This window comes from Octopus sinensis, linkage group LG1 (genome assembly GCF_006345805.1).
Source record: "Octopus sinensis linkage group LG1, ASM634580v1, whole genome shotgun sequence".
NCBI classification, from domain to species: domain Eukaryota; kingdom Metazoa; phylum Mollusca; class Cephalopoda; order Octopoda; family Octopodidae; genus Octopus; species Octopus sinensis.
Window position 1 is genome coordinate 80,366,053 of NC_042997.1, and position 19,405 is coordinate 80,385,457.

At 34.2% G+C, this 19,405-nt stretch overlaps 1 protein-coding gene and 1 long non-coding RNA gene across 19 annotated transcripts in view; one reads left to right on the forward strand and one right to left on the reverse strand.

Annotated features, from left to right (window-relative positions):
* Positions 1 to 19,405, reverse strand: part of LOC115209152 (polypeptide N-acetylgalactosaminyltransferase 1) — a 612,460-nt gene that overhangs the window by 185,422 nt on the left and 407,633 nt on the right. For all 18 annotated transcript variants that reach the window (XM_036502255.1, XM_036502216.1, XM_029777469.2 and 15 more), the window contains one exon: positions 1,829 to 2,299. In XM_036502255.1, the coding sequence (XP_036358148.1) occupies positions 1,829 to 2,078 (250 nt within the window). In that variant the 5' untranslated portion in view covers positions 2,079 to 2,299. The remainder of the gene's footprint in view (positions 1 to 1,828; positions 2,300 to 19,405) is intronic.
* LOC118763054 lies at positions 770 to 7,112 on the forward strand. Its single transcript, XR_004998806.1, has 4 exons — positions 770 to 780; positions 1,431 to 1,434; positions 1,683 to 1,692; positions 6,570 to 7,112. It is a non-coding gene; the product is annotated as an uncharacterized LOC118763054 (long non-coding RNA).

The window sequence follows — 19,405 nt, forward strand, 5'->3', positions numbered from 1 at the left end:
GGATATAGTATTCTCTTGAGATAGGAATCAGCAAATAGAAGATCCTATATTTTAATTTATCTCTTTAACATATATCCAAATCTAAGATAAATTACACAGAAGTTAGTTGGGGTGTTATATTATTTCCAGTGCTAGCACTCTGATAGTTTAGCATAATAAATATATTCATTTGCGTTAAATGCTGAAATCCATTTTGAGTTTTTCTGACTTCAGTTATTATGTATTGCACAGACTTCATCACTATATGGCTGCCATTGTTGTAAGTATGTCCATTAGAAGTGAAAGTTCTGAGTTTGAACCTAGCTTTAGCTTGTGTGTGTATTAGTAGGAGGTGGGTGGGGGGAAGAGACCTGTTGCAAATAGGTAATAAAAAGGTAACCATTTAACAGACTGACTGAAACATTGGCTAGAATATGGAAACATCAATGATGAAGCAAGTCTAAATATTTTATATGGCTGCTCATCATATTTATTTAGGTATAATATACACCTTTTTGATGTAAAAAAAAACAACAAAAAAAAAAAACAACACATAACCATGTGATTTCGAAAATGCTGACTTTGTATATGTATATTTTTACACCTTACACAGATAAAGCTCAAATGTCACTGTTGAATCTGTTTCTATTTGGTTTAGAGTATGTAAACTTTTAATGCATTTTACACAGCAAATTAACAAATCTAACCCTTTAGTATTTAAACTGGCCATATCCAGCCCAAATATTTTATCATTTTTATGTTTAACCAGCAAGATTTGATCTATCACACCTACCCTACAATGTCATTCTAAAAATGCAACAATCACATTATTCAATTCTTAAAGCTACAAAATAATGCCCAATTAATTTGAAACAATAAGGTTTACATTTGACAGAAAAATCTGAATACTAAAGGGTTAAATACTTCTTTTCCATACATTGTAATATTAAAGAATAGTCTGGGTATGTCCCCACTAATTTTTAGAAGTCAGTATGTGTAAATGTCTTATTCAATGTAATTAGTTTCTCCTGTGACAAAAAAAATGTATGCAGTGGATATTTGAATACAATTATTAATTACCACATTATTTGCGGCAAATAACCTATTATGTGTACATGCACATACCTTAGAGAGAACAGTGCATGACATTTTTCTTCTAGGATTTCATTGTTCATAATTGTAGGTGAGCATAATACAAGTGCATGTTACATATGAATAAATACAATATTTCAAGCAGCGTAATGTACGGGTTTCTTCAATCCTAAAATTCAGACCAAAATGAAATAAAAGTAGAAATAATTTCCTTGCTTAAAAATTGAATACATCTTGCAACTAAAGTTTTTATTTTCCTTAGAAGGAGACTTATGAAAATAAAATGAGAAAAAACTACATAGATCCTAAAGCCTATTATTATGAGTGTACCTTTTTTCTTTCCTTAGGCACAAAACAAGCTTTGTTTAGAGATAGGTGTATAGATTCATTATACAAAGATTCAAGATGGATGAAATATATTACTGAAATCTATATAATGTTTGAGGGTCTTGAAATAATGATAATCTTAAATTACCATTGTAAAACTTACATCATAAATTGCCACAAAGTTGTACTCCATACATGATAAAGTGAATAATGTGTAAGGTATTTTTATAGATGCATCTCAATAACAGACATTCTGCTAACATCTCATCAACGAGGCTATGCAGACATTAACTGGTTCAATACATATATACTTTTTCTTCACTTATTAAATTAAAGCAATACTGAAAACAAAATTAGCCAAATCTTTTCAGTGATGGTATATTTCATACAACTTCAAGAGCAAAAACAACATTACTTTTACTTTACTTACCATTTGGTATTTTGTTGAAGATTCCACCAAAACTTTTCTGTGCTCCTCCACCTCCTCCTCCACCACCACCGCCACCTCTATTGCCACCAGAATCTTGATCACTTCTGCGTATACCATCAGAGCCACCACACTGTCGACTACTGCCAGCGCAGTCCGTATAATACATAATAAGAAAGACATCTAAAAGGAACCATACCATCGAAGTGGCCAAGATTATTTTACAGTACTGTAAACTTAGACGGCTGACCATAGCTATAGTTGTCACAACAATCACAAGACTAAACACTAGTTTCAACTGGTATGGAGGTATCCAAAGTGATTCTGAGAGTCCCTGCTGCTATCACAGACAGTAACAAATGAGAGGGTAAAAACTCAAGTCCAACTGGATCTGTAACCACACATGGTTTCTTTGAACTGCTTACAAAACTTGCACATATCTCACAACTTGGCCCAAATCAAGTAATAGGTTATCTGCAAAACAAAAATAAAAATACCAGATAAATAAATTGTATAAAAAATTGTAAATGCAAGTTTACGATATCTTAAGAAAGATTAAACTAGTCTCAAGACTAGTGACTGAGACCTTTAAAAATATGGTGTGCTTGAGAAGACCCGGCAAGCCAAGTGAGACCATAACCCATGGCCTATGCCAGGGGTGTAACCAGCCCACTTATGCATACCTTTCATTCACTGGACACTAAACTCTGCTTCTGAAGACCTGTTGAGGCAAGTGAAATCGAAATCAAATTCGATGACTAGTGGAGCGCTAAGAGACCATCCGAGTGTGATCATTGCCAGAGTAGCTGACTGGCTTCCATGCCGGTGGCATGTAAAAAGCACCATTCGAGCGAGATTGTTACCAGCATCGCCTTAAGTATTCAAGCGAGGTTGTTGCTAGTGCCACTGGACTGGCTCCTGTGCAGGTGGCATGTAAAAAACACCATTTGAGTGTGGCTGTTGCCAGTACCGCCTGACTGGCCCTTGTTCCGGTGGCATGTAAAAGCACCCACTACACTCTCGGAGTTGTTGGCATTAGGAAGGGCATCCAGTTGTAGAAACTCTGCCAGATCAGATTGGAGCCTGGTGCAGCCATCTGGTTCGCCAGTCCTCAGTCAAATCGTCCAACCCATGCCAGCATGGAAAGCGGACATTAAACGATGATGATGATGATGATGACAATAAGCTATAAACAAAAATCCTATCTTGTTAGATTGTAGAGACCAGGTTTTTAAATTTTTACATGTAAGTAAATGAGAAGCCAAATTAAAAGCCTCCGTAGTAATGAAGGAAAGTCTATTTAAAAAATGAAGAAAGTAATTATGCCACTCTCCCAATGTTTTTTCTTTCTTTTATCCCATGCTTCAACAGGTACAACTTGCAGAGACAAGTATTTGCTCAAATGTTTTTATAGGCAAATGAGAACAAAAGCTGTTTGCCAAAAATACAAGGCTTCACTTCCTAACTTCCTGATTATTGAATTACATCCTTCTTCTTTCACCAATGCACCCCCATCCCCCCGCTCTACAACTGCTGCTACTGCTACTACTACAAAAGCCTCTGCTCTTCTGAAATTGTTGTATCTGTATCTTTACTAACTTTATATAAATCCATTTAACCCTTTAGCATTCAAATTAGTCTGTTAAATATAATCTTTATTTGTTCACTTTGTAAGGTATTTGTAAGGTAGGTGTGAAGGGTTAGATCTGGCCAGTTTGAACATAAAACAGGTAGAATATTTGGGCCAGATATGGCCAGTTTAAATACTAAAGAGTTAATGAACCTGCTTGTCTTATCCCAATGCCTTTCTCTGTATCATTTCCTCCATTTGTACTAAATGCTTTATCAAGTCTTCTAAAATTGGAACCCTCTGTCTGACTACACTAACCAGCTGTCCATTAGTTTAATAAGCATAAAAATGGGTTGAATTCTATCCTTCAGAATTGTTAGATTAGTACCTACTTACATACAAATGATAACATATATAAGAGAGTGAAAGATAAGGCAGTGAGCTGGCAGAATCATTTGCATGCTGGGCAAAACGCTGAGTGGCATTTCATATGTTTTTAGGTTCTGAGTTCAAATTCTGCTGAAGTCAACTTTGCCTTTTATCCTTTTGGGTCCATAAAATAAGTACCTGTTGAGCACTGGGGTCAATGTAATCAACTTACCCCTCCCACCAATTCACTGTCTTTGTGCCAAAATTTGAAACCAACATACATAAGAAAGAGATGTACTATTATGTTACTTATTCTCTATTTTAAAGGAATGGTTAACATTTCATTGTTGTTGTTTTTTTTTTTCATAACAAATAGTTAAATGGTTTTCAGACTCAAGAAAATTGAAACAGTGGTGTAGGTAGGATAGATAAAGAATAATGTTTAGGTAAAAAGATAAGTAATAAAGTAAGAATGAAAAGCTGAAATGTATAGATTATGATATTGACTAGATAAAATTATTCATCTTCAATACTTGTAAAGATCAATAGAAATAGCGAGCTAACTGAAGATGTTTAGGAAGTGAGACTTATCTACTGGTAAAGACATAAATTAAAGCAAAAATATATTATTAAATGATGTGGAAGAAATAGATGACAGGGTAAGAATGACCTACAATCCAGCATGCTAAGTACCTATAAAATATTTGGTATTCATGTAGGGATAGCTTGGAAGATTTTACAGGCTGTCCACCGTAACCTACAAGGTAGAGAAATTGTAAACTATAGGCCTTTCAAATAATCATTCACGGCTCTAAGTTGAGAAAAATGACTACAGTCAAGGATGGAAATTTTGCTATGGAATCACTACCATCATCGTCTCACAAGAGAGATAAAAGGAGGGTATAAAATGGTTGTCAAAAAGTGGTTCACAATCAGAAGAATATATGGCTTCTGTTGGTTTTGTCAGCAGAGAAATATATAAGGAATGAATTAATGTACATGAAAACTCAAAGAGACATAATTTAGTTTGATAACAATTTTTTTGTCAATTTATAAAGTAGATTAGCCCCTAACTTTAAAAAATGTTATGCATCAAAAAGATGTATAGTATAGTTCTTGGAGATGCAAAAGACAAATTGTACAGGATAGGAAAAAAAAAGCTTTCAAAAAATTGTCCCTTTCAAACCTCAACAATTTTTTTAATCTCTCTTTAGCTATTGATGCAGTTCCACTTTTAACTTATTCATGACATGCCATTATAAAAAAATGAATAAAATAAAAATAAAAAATAACATTAAAAAATAATGATTAAAACTTATACTATCATGCTTAACTTTCTTTAATCACTTCACTCTTTCATTTCAACAAAATTACACAAAGTAAATCCTCTTAGAAAATTCAAGACACATTTAACATGATAGCTAACTCACTTCACATCAGCTTCCATTATGTATGAAATATCAACAATTGTCAGCAATCTTTATGTTTTGGAAACTAAGCATTAAATTAGAAGATTATTTCTTTATATCATATTACTGTCAAAGTTACACTTTTCACCACTGCCATTTGAAATGCTGTTAACTAATTTAGCTGATGTATTTTCTTGTCAAAAACCACTAAAGTATAATGCTCAAGAGTTGTGTAATAAAATTCATGATTCCTTAGAATGATACGTTACATATTATGTATATAATGTTTACATATCAATACTGTATTCAGAAAACACATGTTGAGTATGAGATAAGTCATCTGAAGAGATTTATCATACACTATCAGAATTAAGTTTTGAAATTAAGAAAGTCTATTTCCTGAACACATACCCTCATGAAATTGGAATTTAACCTCAAAACAATATTTTCAGCAAGTCCACAATAATTTGATACATATAACATATGCTTAATTTAATTAGGATCAAACCTCTAGTGCCGTGATTCTCAACGTGGGGCGCATGCCCCACCGGTGAGGCATGGTAATATTTTGGTGACGTATGCATAGAGTTATTGAGAATGAGTTATTAAAAACAAAATTCTTTACATCTCTTCTGTGAACAATTTTATCCAATTTTTGACACTTTAGAGACAACAAGGTCGTTTTCATCATATTCATAAGATCTGATGCTACTAAAGAAGGAATAAGATTATTTCCTTTGATTTAGTGGTATGTCAAAACATGTAGGTAATTACAAACATTTGTGTGTTTGTGTGCGCACATGTAGTATAGAACTGGTCAGTACTGAAAGCAATACAATCTTAATCCCCTATGGAGAAATAAACTGGAGACAGACTTATGTGTGCAGGTGTATCTAAGAGTAGCGACTCTTTCGTCTCTGGCAACAAAAAAATCTAGGTACACAAGAAAAATGTGGTGCTGCAGAGTGTTGATAGAGCAATAAATGGGGTTTGGCAGGGGTGTGTGTGTGTGAAAGAATTGAATGGGCTGAAATGGAGTGGAAGGGGTAGTGTCAGTCAAAGAGAGAGAGAGGAGAGAGAGGGAGACATAGATAGATAGAGAAAGATTTACGGTACTGGTAACTCACACACACACACACACACATATATATATATATGAACAGAGATGAAAATTAACAGGTCATTTTATTCCCACCAGTCAGTTTTGTGAATTCAGCAAAAATGTAAGAAAAAACTTCCATCATTGATATAAAGGCTTTTGCAGCTGAGAAGATTCACAGAATAATTTTTGTTTCTTTTTGAGTATATTTTCCAAAAGTTTATACAGAAATCTTTTTGAAGAAATTGTTGAAAAAAATTTGCTTGAACTGAAATTGATTCAAAGGCATAACTACAGATTTCTGTCCCCATCCCCACTTTGGATGATCATAACTTTCAGAAAAATGGATATTTTTTAATGAAATTGTCTTCGAATATGTGTTACATCATGTAGATTCCAAATATGCAAAATTTTTTTAGGAGGGTAAAGTGTTTTAGGAGGTGTTGGGGTGGGGAATTTCGGAAACTTCACCGGAGTCCACTTCAATTCGTCTTAATTTTCAAGAAAATGGATATTTTTTAATGAAATTCTCTACAAATATACCTTGGACTATGTAGATTTCGATAACAGGAATTTTTGGGGAAAACAATTGGGGGCTAGTTTTGAGAAATGTTCCCCACTCGCAGGTGTTTCTCAACAAGTTGTCCATATTTGTTTCATTTTCTCTGTCTTGTGCGTTTGTGCATCTGTAGATTTCTACTGAAGCAACAAACAGGCAATGAAGCCCTCACCAGAAAACTAGTTATGTTAAAAATAACAGCTAACGGTCTGGTACACAGAGACATGTTATTAAGACGACTTATCTGTTGCATATGATTTTTTTTTGCTTTAAGTAAATTCCCAGATAAATGTTTCTAATAGAAAGGCAGAAGACATCAGAAGCAAAAATAAGGAATATGCATGCACAATTAAATATAGATGTGTAAAGCATAATTTGTTACATAATCTCTATCGTAAACATGATATTGAATGGAATAATCCTCCGTTTGAACTTTTTTCAATTACATGTGTGTGAGTGGTGTGTGTGTATGTAGGAAATCTACAGATGCACAAGTGCACAAAATGGAAAAAATGGAACAAATATGGATGACTTATTCAGAAACACTCGCGAGTGGGGAACAATTCTCAAAAATAGCCCCCAAATGTTTTCCCCCCAAATTCCTGTGTCCCGGGAATCTACATAGTCCGAGGTATATTTGTAGAGAATTTCATTAAACAATATCCATTTTCTTGAAAGTTTAGATAAATTGAAGTGGACTCCAGTGAATTTACCAAAATCTCCCCCCACAACACCTCCTAAAACACCCCCCCCACCAAATTTTGTATACTCGGAATCTACATGATATAACACATATTCGTAGAAAATTTCATTAAAAAATCCATTTTTCTGAAAGTTATGATCATCCGAAGTCGGGGGTACAGAAATCTGTAGTTATGCTGATTCAAAAATATATAAAAGCAGTGCAAGTAAAAAAAAACTTTCTTTAATATTCAGGGGAATATTCAAAATTTGGATTTATACCCGCTGTCCATGATAAACTGTCATCAAGTTATGGGTGAAAAACTCAGATCTTGTGAATTTTCAGAAGTTCTATCCCCACCCCTTGGAAAAGATTTTCATACAAATTTCTTTATAATCATAATCTATGCCGGTTGAAAGGTATTTATATAAAATTTCATTAAAAAAAAAAAAAACATTTTCCTAAAAGTTATGAGGAAAAAACTCAGACCTTGTGAATTTTCTGAAGTCCTCCCCACCCCTGTTGATTTCCACACATATTTTTCATATTCATTTCCTACAAATTTTTCTTTTGTCCATTGCACTATTTTTTATGTATTTTGTTTCCAGGTAATATTGTAAACATTAACCAAATTTTGAATAACAAAAATTAAATATCACAAGGGGGCATCAAGATATTTTAGAAATGATCCGATGGGGCATGGCCAAAAGTCGGTTGGGAACCACTGCTCTAGTGTATGGTGAAGTGAATGTAGGAACACAACGGATTTTTTTACCAGTTTCTTGAACATTCAAATCTCAGCATAAATAAAGGCAAAGCTTGAGTATGAAAACCTTTTCTAGAAAGAATTTACTAAAAACAATACTGACTGCATACAAATTATAAGTAGTGAATGAAGTGGGAATTTTTTCACTATCAATTATCAAATTTCTGCAACTGTCTTCTTCAGGAAAATGCTTTAACATAACTTTAAAGTCTATATAGTATTGTGATACATGTGCAGGCATGTATCAAAACACAAAGTAATTGCAGAATTAATATGAGAATAAAAACATTTTTCAGATCCATTTAAAGAGACTTTCAGATAGAAAACTGTACATGATAACAATTTGTAGTCCAGTTATTTCTTTTTAAATGCAGTCAGGGTTGAATTTATCTGACATTCAAATGAAACACATAAAACTAGAAACAAACTATTATAATTCCACACTACATAGATTTGGCAAACCATTTACATAAAGACAAAAATTTAATTCCTTAAAGAACCTTCAAATTTTCATTTTATTACAAAATCTTACAAAATTCAAAACTGTCCTAAAAAATTATAACATAACCCTATACATCCTCTAACATGTAAAAATGGACAAACAAACAGAACAACAATAGATATTCCTAAACTAACTACTCCCCCCAATTTATTAGGAATTGAACGCAAAATAGCATAAGCAAACAAAAAATACCATTCAGGCTTAATATGAATAGGAGTAACCAAAGGATTCACAGGAATAAAAAAAAAAACTTGTTCTCCAAATAATGAGGTTGACAACAATTTAGGAAATGACCAACTAGAAAAGAAATACTATATTTGTAAACATCTTGATGCAAGACTGAGATGTCTTTAATACCAACAATTTTTACTTTGAGATTTCACTCAATATTTACTGTAATCAACTTGTGAATCAATTTGCTTATGCTGGTACTGTAGAGGGTTCTGCTGCTTGTCTTTTGGTAGATTATCACTTAGGGACAGGTTTCTAATGCATGATCTAACCTTTCAATCATGCTTCTTCCACTTCCTTCATCATCTACCAACAACTTATTGCACTTTTTTAAACCAGTTTGCATGCCTCAGTCTTATTAAGCAAGCTTTTGCAAGTTGATTACAGTAAATATCTAGTAAAATGATAAAGTTAAAATTGTTGGTAGAAGACATCCCCCAGTCTTTCAAAAATATGTTTTCAAGTGGATAAATTAGACAACATATGGAGGTTTTGAAAATATACAATGCTCATGGGCTGCCTTAGTTGCCTATTTCTGCAACAAAGGTCTACTTGAATACAGATGGCTACAATAACAAGAATGAGTAATAAATGATTTCCTTTCTTTTGAGAACATGAATTTTGCAATTTTGGAACACTCCAAAACTATTATTTCCAGAAATAGAACAGTTTTAATAAACACACCAAAAGTACAAACAAAAATATCATAATGAAAAAAAATACCAAAAATATCTAGTTACCCCTCATAAACTAATCTGTTCCCTTATAGATAATTTTACTATGTCAATGTAAGTTTATTCAAGTAGCCATTCCCCAACCTGTGTTTAGATTGGCAACCATAATCATGTTTCAAGTGTATTGCTTGATTCAATATTGATGTGAGGACACAGGGAGTTGTCAAATGTTAAGTTAAAAAGAAGTTAATGTCAATCAAAATGGAAAAAGGGATTGTTCAAAACAGAGGAAGAAGACATCCATGAAAATGGAGAATAATTATAATTTAAATAAAACAGGTAAAAAGAAAACAATAAAACAAAAAGGGGCATTATTTAAGGTTTTATATATACATTCAATGCATTAGAGGTATAATTGCTTCTTGTTACAAATTTCTAATTGTTTATGTAAAATGTTTTCTTTCAAGTGCTTTAATATAAATAAAAAAAATAAAAAAAACACCAGACTTTCCCAATAGAATTTAGGAGCCATGAACCAATTGCTACTACATTTCTTGCTTCCTGATTTACAAATCAAAAATATTGTTTCTAAACGGTGTAACTGATAAACCAACAGTACAGTTCCCCAAATGGATTTCATGATTAATCCTTTTCTTCTTTGTATACTACTGATATGCTTTTCACAGTCAGGTAACTGCAAGATGAATTTAGCTAAGAATAAACCATTGTACTTGGCAGTTGTTGATCTGGAGAAAGCCTTCGACAGAGTACCTTGCTTTGTGATACAGTGGTCTCTGAAGAAACTAGGGATAGATGAATGGTTTAAGAATGCAGCACAGGCTATGTACTGGGGACCTGTAAGTAATGTAAGAGTTAGCCATAAATATAGTGATGAATTTAGGTGTACAGGTAGGTGTTCACCAAGGCTCAGTCCTCAGCCCCCACCTATCATCATTGTCCTCTGGACAATAACTGAAAAATTTAAGACTGGATCCCATTGGAAGTACTACATGCTGATAATCTTGCTCTCATAGCAGAACTAGAAAAGAAATTCCAGGCATAGAATCAAAATTGAAATTGAAGGGCCTTCAAGTTAACTTAGCAAAAAACCAAGATCCTAGTAAGCAAGAAAATGGACAGGACCCTACTCTCATCAGGTAAATGGCCCATCTCAATATGTGGGAAAGGTGTAGGTAGGAACTCCATCCAATGTACTCAGTGCAAGCTATGGACACACAAGCAGAGCCAATGGCCTACAGCCAGACTGGGCTCAAGGGTTTTAGTTCATCAAATCAACCTCAGTACTTACATCTAACACTTTTTCTATCAGTCTCTTTTTAAGCTGAATCACTAAGTCAAGATGATAGAAATAAATTAACACAAGTTATTAAGTGGTGAGACATAAACACAAACACCACCTACAATGTTGCATCACACACACAAATGAAAGTAAGTCATCTAATTAGCTAAATTTCACTCACCAATACAGTCCATTTTGGAGCTCTCCCAACATACCCATCTTTCCCTCTCTTGTCAACCCTACTGTGCCTCATACCCTTAGATCTGGTACACTTTACCTAATCCTTCCACACTCTAAAATTCATTCTTGCTTACAGATGTTAAAAATTTTACAACAGCTGAAGTGATCACATCAATATTTGAGGAGCAGCAAAGGTTGTGGACACTGCCTCTGCTTCTCGTGTAAGACATAATAAAAAATAAACAAGAATAAAAGTAGGTATTCTGTTAAATTGATCAAAAGACAGCTTACTTAAGCTACTCAAAAATCAAGAAATTGATTTACAGTAGCTGCACTTTATATAGTTTCTTTTGTAAACAGGTTGACTTGTTTTGATCTCAGTGCATTTCTGCTACTTATAAAGGAGAAAGAAATTTTAAATTGCCATTGATTAAATTCCAATGACACCACGACATAACAAAATCATATTTGGTTCCTGAACACCTATACTAACAAAGGAGCTAGTAAATGGTCATTCAACCTGCTAGAAATAGAAGCCAAATCTCTTCAAAATCCCATCCGACAGGCTTGAAAGCAGAGGGTGACTTTGGATAATGTAGTCTGAGATACACAACCTGCTAGAAATAGAAGCTGAATCCCTTCAAAAACCCATCCAATAATCTCTTAAAAGCAGAGGGTGACTTTGGATAATGTGGTCCGAGATACAGCATGTTTAAAAAAAAAATTGAATGGTCAAAGCTGGAACATCTATAACTGGCCTATTCAATCAGAGCTGACCTTGGTATAAACTAGCAACCTATCTGCTACAGAATTTCCTATATTTCATCTGACAACAACCATCAAGAAATTATTACTCCCTTTCTCTCTTTCACAAACAAACACATCTTCTCAAATTGTATAACTCTGGACTCCAGTAATTGGATCATCATCTTTTTATCACAGATCTGCATAGATGATGAAGTGAGGATTATAACATTGAATTATTTTCAAATTAGAGAGGGGGGAAAGAGAGAGAGAAAGAGAGAGAGAAGGGAAAGACAAACAGAGTTCTGCTGAATAAAAATGAGTAATGTTAACTCTTTAGCATTCAAATAACTTTGTGTGAATGTAATGCTTATTTATTCATGATGTTATAAATTAATTATGCATTATCTTGTACCTTTAAGATTTGGATCATTGTTCAACCGTGGTCAAGACAATGGAATTTACCATGCTACGCCAGACTTCACGGTCCATCATAGCATTACGGAGGTCCTGTTGCTGGATGCCTGTATCCCTGGAGATTACATCAGGGTAGGAGAGTGTGCGCCCTCTGGTATCGCGAGTAGATGGCTTCCAGAGGAGAAGGGTAGAAGAGTAGAAATTACCTCATTTTCAGCTCTACAACAATGTCCAGCAAACTGGACTCTCCTACCTTTCACAAGAGATGACACAGGTGGTAGTTTCCCATATATTTGCATTTTGGTTGGATGACACATCCACGAGAGATTTTGAGCTCTCATAAGGAGGCGAGTGTAGGTTCCATCCAACCGCCTCTCAAGCTTCTTTGATAATGTCCAGGTTTCTGAGCTATATAGTAGAATTGGTTCAACTGTGGCTTTGAAGATTTTAAGTTTGAAGTCTCTACTTAGACTTGATGATCAGATCTTATGCATATCATTACAGGCTGACTAGGACATACCCTTTCTAGTTAGAAAATCTTTTCCAGATGATGATATGTATGACCCAAGATATTTGTAATCAGAAATCATATTTAAGGGCATATTGTTGAGAGTATGGATGATGCAATCACTGTTGGACAGGCACTTGTTTACATATTCAGTCTTGGCCTCATTGAGGTAAAGATCTACACAATTTGAGGCTTGTTCGAGAGATTGTAAAAGAGACTGGACATTGGAGAGGGAATCACTGATAAGAAGGTTTTTTAAATGAATTGACCAATTTTCTAAACACTTCTTAGCTGATCCCCCTTTAATTCTAATTGATGACCCAGAATTTTTGCCTGATAGGTCTTTGATGGATTTCTAGGCAAGATGGTGTTTTTTTACTAATGTGCTCTTTGGATAGTTTGCTAATTTTGCCACTGATAAAGTCAACCTCGGCATTCAAGTAAGCATCATTAAGATTCTTCTTGGCAGTTATGAGTTGGATCTTCAGTGACTGGGATGGAGAACGGTGGTAAGCTAGTGATATAGACTTTAGGTGGTTTCTGGCTTCGATGACATTTGGAGAATTAGAAGGTTTGCTCTGGTCCCTACTCTTCTTTTTGGGAAGAGTAGCCAGTGCAACTCCCTTGTTGATTTGATGAGGCTGCTGTAGACTTCTCCAATGTTCTCAGCATCTATTTCAGAAGTAGACAAAGATTAAAATTTGTTATAGACCTCAATAGTAAATTGCTTGGACATATCGGGGTTAGACGAGACTTCCTCCCAGTCGATCGTTTTCATCGGGTGAGGCTTAGCTTTTTTTGGATGAGTGAAGACTAAGCTTAACGGTAGCTGATACAATTCTGTGGTAGGAGCCAACAGAACTAAAGGAAGAGTAGGATCTCGAGTCTGACACTATTGCGACACTTCTTTTGAAAAATGAGGTAGTCAATTTGTGCCCTATCACCAAATGGGGACTTGAATGTCCAAAGTTGTCCTTTTGGTTTCATAAAATAATTGTTGGAGGTGTAAAGATTAAATTCCTCTAAAAAGTCTTTGAGTATTTCCCCGTTCCGATTAGTTTTAGAGTTGAAAGTAAACTTGGTGTCATCGGGTCCTATTTTAACATTCAGATCACCAGCTATAACTAGAAAATTATGGAGAGGCACTTGCTCAATGGTTGAACGAAGGGTTGTATAAAAATTCTCAATCTCGTCTGCCACAGACGAATTATGTGGGCTATACACACATACCAATGTTGTTTTCGGATTTCCATCTATCTCAAGCACCATAATTCTAGGCGAGATTGACTCTATACTCAAGAGAGTATCACTAGCTTTTGATAAAAGTAGAAAGCCAATACCTCCAACTGTTGAATTAACAGTATTCTTTGTTGCTGAGGAGGTTACAAATTGATAAGAACCGACTTGATGGTATTTGAGGATGTCGGCAGGGTGGTAGAACTGGTGTTCTTGGACAGCTATTATACCAATGCCGTGTGATTCTGCATTTGCACCAAGTTCTTCTGATGTGATGGTGTACTTCTAGCATGATAATGTAGGGTACATGTGAGAGGTCAGATCTGTCTGGTCTAAACATAAAACAGGTAGAATATTTGGGCTAGAAATAGCTGGGTTAAATTCTAAAAGGCTAAATATTGTTTCTTTCCTATGTTTTGTAAAGGAGGTGAAACTCGACTTCAGTATTTTGCTGATTTTCATTTTATTTCTTGACAAGATATTGTCACTAGACAAAAAACAAAACAGTAATAGTTTTATGACTTAACCTTATAGCATTTAGATTACTGTCGAATGTAATGTTTATTTACTTATGCATTATCTTATAACTTCAAGATTCCAATGATACAATTGTTTAATACAGTTCAATATTTAAGAGATGAGGAATTATGTACATTATCTACATTATTTACATTTGATGGATATTGTCCTTATCTTCTTTGTTGTTAACACAACGTTTCGGCTGATATACCCTCCAGCCTTCATTAGGTGTCTTGGAGAAATTTCGAACCTGGGTTCATTCCTAAGGTATTCTTTGATGTTATTATTATTATTCAGGTCACTGCCTGGAATCGATCTCAGAATCTTAGGGTTAGTGGCCCGTGCTCTCAACTACTACTCCATATGCCCTATTCAGGTCACTGCCTGGAATCAAACTCGGAATCTTGGGGTTAAAGGCCCAAGCTCTTAACCATCCAACTCATGCCAACATGGAAAGCATCTGGGGAAATGTATAACTGCAGGTATTCACAGAAAACTATTGCTTTACTGTGAGAAAAGCGTTGTTGAAGTCCTCATCATCATCGTTTAACATCCGCTTTCCATGCTAGCATGGGTTGGACGATCTGACTGAGGACTGGCAAACCAGATGGTTGCACCAGGCTCCAATCTGATCTGGCAGGGTTTCTACAGCTAGATGCCGTTCCTAACACCAACCACTCTGAGAGTGTAGTGGTCTTAAGTGAAATTTGGCAATTGAGGATTGAATCCATGCTATACCTGCATGAAGCCACTACAAATACATTGTGGAATAAAAATTTTATCTACTGTCATGGAAAAAGTGTAACTGTAAAAATGCAGAATTATCGGAGTAATGGGTATTCAAAAAAGTATGTATGTATAGAAATGTATGAATGAAGTCTTTAATGTTTAAGATTCAAATTAAGGAAATGCAATAATAATGTTAAGCAGTTTAAAAGTGGGAATAGTGAAATGCAGAATTAGGTCAGCTGATTGTGAGAATTTGCTAGAATTTGCTGGTGGTATGGGTTATTTCCCTTGGGTTGCTCAAATAAAATATTGGTAATATATAGTAGATAGAAGGATCCATTGGAAGTGCCCTGTTATTGACTGTTTTTTTTCAACAATCCATGTATGTCACAAGGTTTCCAGACATGGGTTCTAATCATGTGTCAAAGAAAGTATAAACGTGATATTTTCTGCAAAATGAGAAATAAGACACTAAAAATCAATATTGAAAGTAACTGAACATAAACAATGAAATGGGTTATTTTCCTTGAGTGTTTAAAAAAATATTGTACAGGAGCTTTGGGTTATTTCCCTTGGGTGTTTAAAAAAAACTAGTTATATGATGCAGATATAAAGGTCCCTTCCAGGGGCCATAGTATCGATTTTTTCAACAATCTAAGTATGTCACGAAGTTTCCAGACAGAAGTTCTACTCACATGTCAAGTTTCATCAAAATCAATAAAACGAAAAAAGGTGTTAGCTAACAATGCCACAAACAAATACACATTGATTTTCCACATATGTTGTAGATTTATGTGGAAAGTGTTTATAAGCCATTTAAGAAACACACAAAACTGTTAGATTCACTTCAACATATAAATTTAATTTGTCAAAATATTTTCGTTGCTTTGAGACCATGACCTGTTCACTGACAAAGCTTCGTGCTGTCAGTGAACAGGTCACGGTCTCAAAGCGACGAAAATATTTCGACAAATTAAATTTGCATGATGAAGTGAATCTAACAGTTTTGTGTGTTTCTTACATGGCTTATAAACACCTCCCGTCGTTGCCGGGTCATAGTGCTAGTGCATGTATATATGTGTACATATTACATGTACATCTATATATATACATCTACACATAAAATACAAAATACAAAGTTATATCTTGATATCGCTAGTGATAACAATACTCAAAATATATAACAGACTGGAATTGTAAGCCTGTCTCTTGCAATTTCGATACATATACACACATATATATATATACATATATATAGTTATTCATATATATATATATATATATATATATATATACATACATACATATACAGGAACACGGGGGATCAATCAATAACATAGAGATTAAGATATTGTCCACACATAGAACAGATGCAACAATTAGACAAATTACAGAAGCTACACATATAATAGAAAATAAACCTAGCCTGAATAGAAAACTAGAATGGAGCAATAGCACACACCACAACATATGACGATAGAGGATCCCGAAAACATAAATAAATACACAGATAAATAAACAAATAGAAATGAATAACTATATATATGTATATATATCTATGTATGTATATGTATGTATATATATATATATATTATATATATATATATATTATATATATATATATATGAATAACTATATATATGTATATATATCTATGTGTGTATATGTATGTATATATATATATATATATATATATATATATATATATATATATATATATGAATAACTATATATATGTATATATATCTATGTGTGTATATGTATGTATATATATATATATATATATATTTTTTTTTTTTCGATTAGATTTATTATTATTATTATTAATATTGTTGTTATACATACATACAAGCATATGTAATGATAATAATGGGTGGATGTAAACACATGAACAAAATTAGAACAAAAGCAACAACAACAAAAACAAAATACAAATTACATGAATGTATATAAACAGAAGATACAAATATTACAGGCACCCCCCCCCCACACACACACTAAATAAACATAGACGCACATAGAGATATAAGCATGCGCAAATGAAGACATACAATAGAAATACAAAATGGCTGACGGTTAGTAAGGAGAGACACAAATACGAAAGAAGAAAACAAAGGATCACTGATGCGGTCACAGGAGTGTGACGAAAGAACTCTGGCCGAAATAAGATTAAGATTAATGTAAAAAATAAATATCACTGAAGCAAAATAACACCAAATATATAGTGCGTGTGTTTTTATTGGCTAAACTGGCAATATGACCATTCCGAAATATAACAATAATTATATATATAATATATATATATATATATATATATATGTATATATATATGTATATATATGTATATAATATATATATGTATATATATGTCAAGTTTCATCAAAATCAATAAAATGACAAAGGAGGTGTTAGCTAACAAGGCCACAAACAAATACATATTGATTTTCCACATATGTTGTAGATTTATATTATATAAATATATATATATATATAATATTATATAAATATATGTATATACAAATATGTATATAAATATATATATATATTTGGCATCATGTTTTTATTTTGATTAATATACAAATATTTACATAAATATAATATGTATGTTTATACAAATATTTCATTATTCTTCAATTTTTCTCTCATATTATTCTTTCAGCACCCTCTCATCATATTATTCTTTCAGCACCCTCTCATCATAGTATTCTTTCAGTATCCTCTCATCATAGTATTCTTTCAGTATCCTCTCATCATATTATTCTTTCAGTTTTCAACATGCCATTCATGTAATGTTTTTCGTTTAGTCTTGTCTCCCTGTTGCTCCTGTTTCATAGCCACTTATCGTTCCCCTAAAATTTGACTTTTCAAACCTACTTTCTTGCTCTCACGATTAACAGAATCCTCTTTCTAGTTTGGTGTCCAGTTTAGATTGCCTGACAAACTCAGATTTTACCTTTTTTTTCCAAGTCTATCTTAATTATCAAATAATAAATATTATCGACACTGTCGTCTCGTTTCAACTATGCTAGTCAAAGCCCCTCACACAGCTTCCGCCCACGTGTCCCTTGACCACTTCTCTCCCCCCTCCCTAACTAACCCTGTCCCTCTCCCTATGTTTCTATATGCCCCCGTCTTTCGATAACCACCATCGTCATATATAAACTAGCAAACGCAAATTGGGAACCCCACTCGCTTCCAACTCCACTACGAACACACAGCTCATGAACGGTTAAAGTTAAGATTTCTTCTTTCAACCTCGCTTTTTCCTACCCTTTGCACGTATCATCATTATTCTTCAATTTTTCTCTCATATTATTCTTTCAGCACCCTCTCATCATATTATTCTTTCAGCACCCTCTCATCATATTATTCTTTCAGTATCCTCTCATCATATTATTCTTTCAGTTTTCAACATGCCATTCATGTAATGTTTTTCATTTAGTCTTGTCTCCCTGTTGCTCCCGTTTCATAGCCACTTATCGTTCCCCTAAAATTTGACTTTACAAACCTACTTTCTTGCTCTCACGATTAACAGAATCCTCTTTCTAGTTTGGGGTACACCCGCCCACCCACCCCCTCCACACATGCCGGAAGTTCCTATTCTTTTTCATCCCTGGGTTGCTTCCCTTGAAGACTGCAAATGCTCTTTCACCATTCCTACCCTAGTTTCGACCTATGTAAGGTAATGTTCATACAGTGCAAAATATGAATGGGTTGTGTTATGCATGTTGAATTGAAGGCTACTGTATTACTTGCTCATGAATTCTGCCAAATGCGAGCTTTCTTTTCAGGTACATGAAGCTACTGTCCACCGTCGCAGGGCCTCTAGGGCCCATACCTCCCACACCCTCAGGGTTGGCACCCTCAACGTTGGCATACTGAAAGGTAGGTCTGGCGAGATAGTCGAGATGCTTGAACGGAGATGTGTGGATATATGCTGCATGCAAGAAGTAAGGTGGAGAGGAAGTTCTGCTAGGTTCCTCACAGGCAAGGAACACAGGTACAAGATTTTCTGGGCAGGGAACACTGACGGGGTTGGTGGCGTGGGTATACTTATCACTGAGAAATGGGTAGATAAAGTAATTG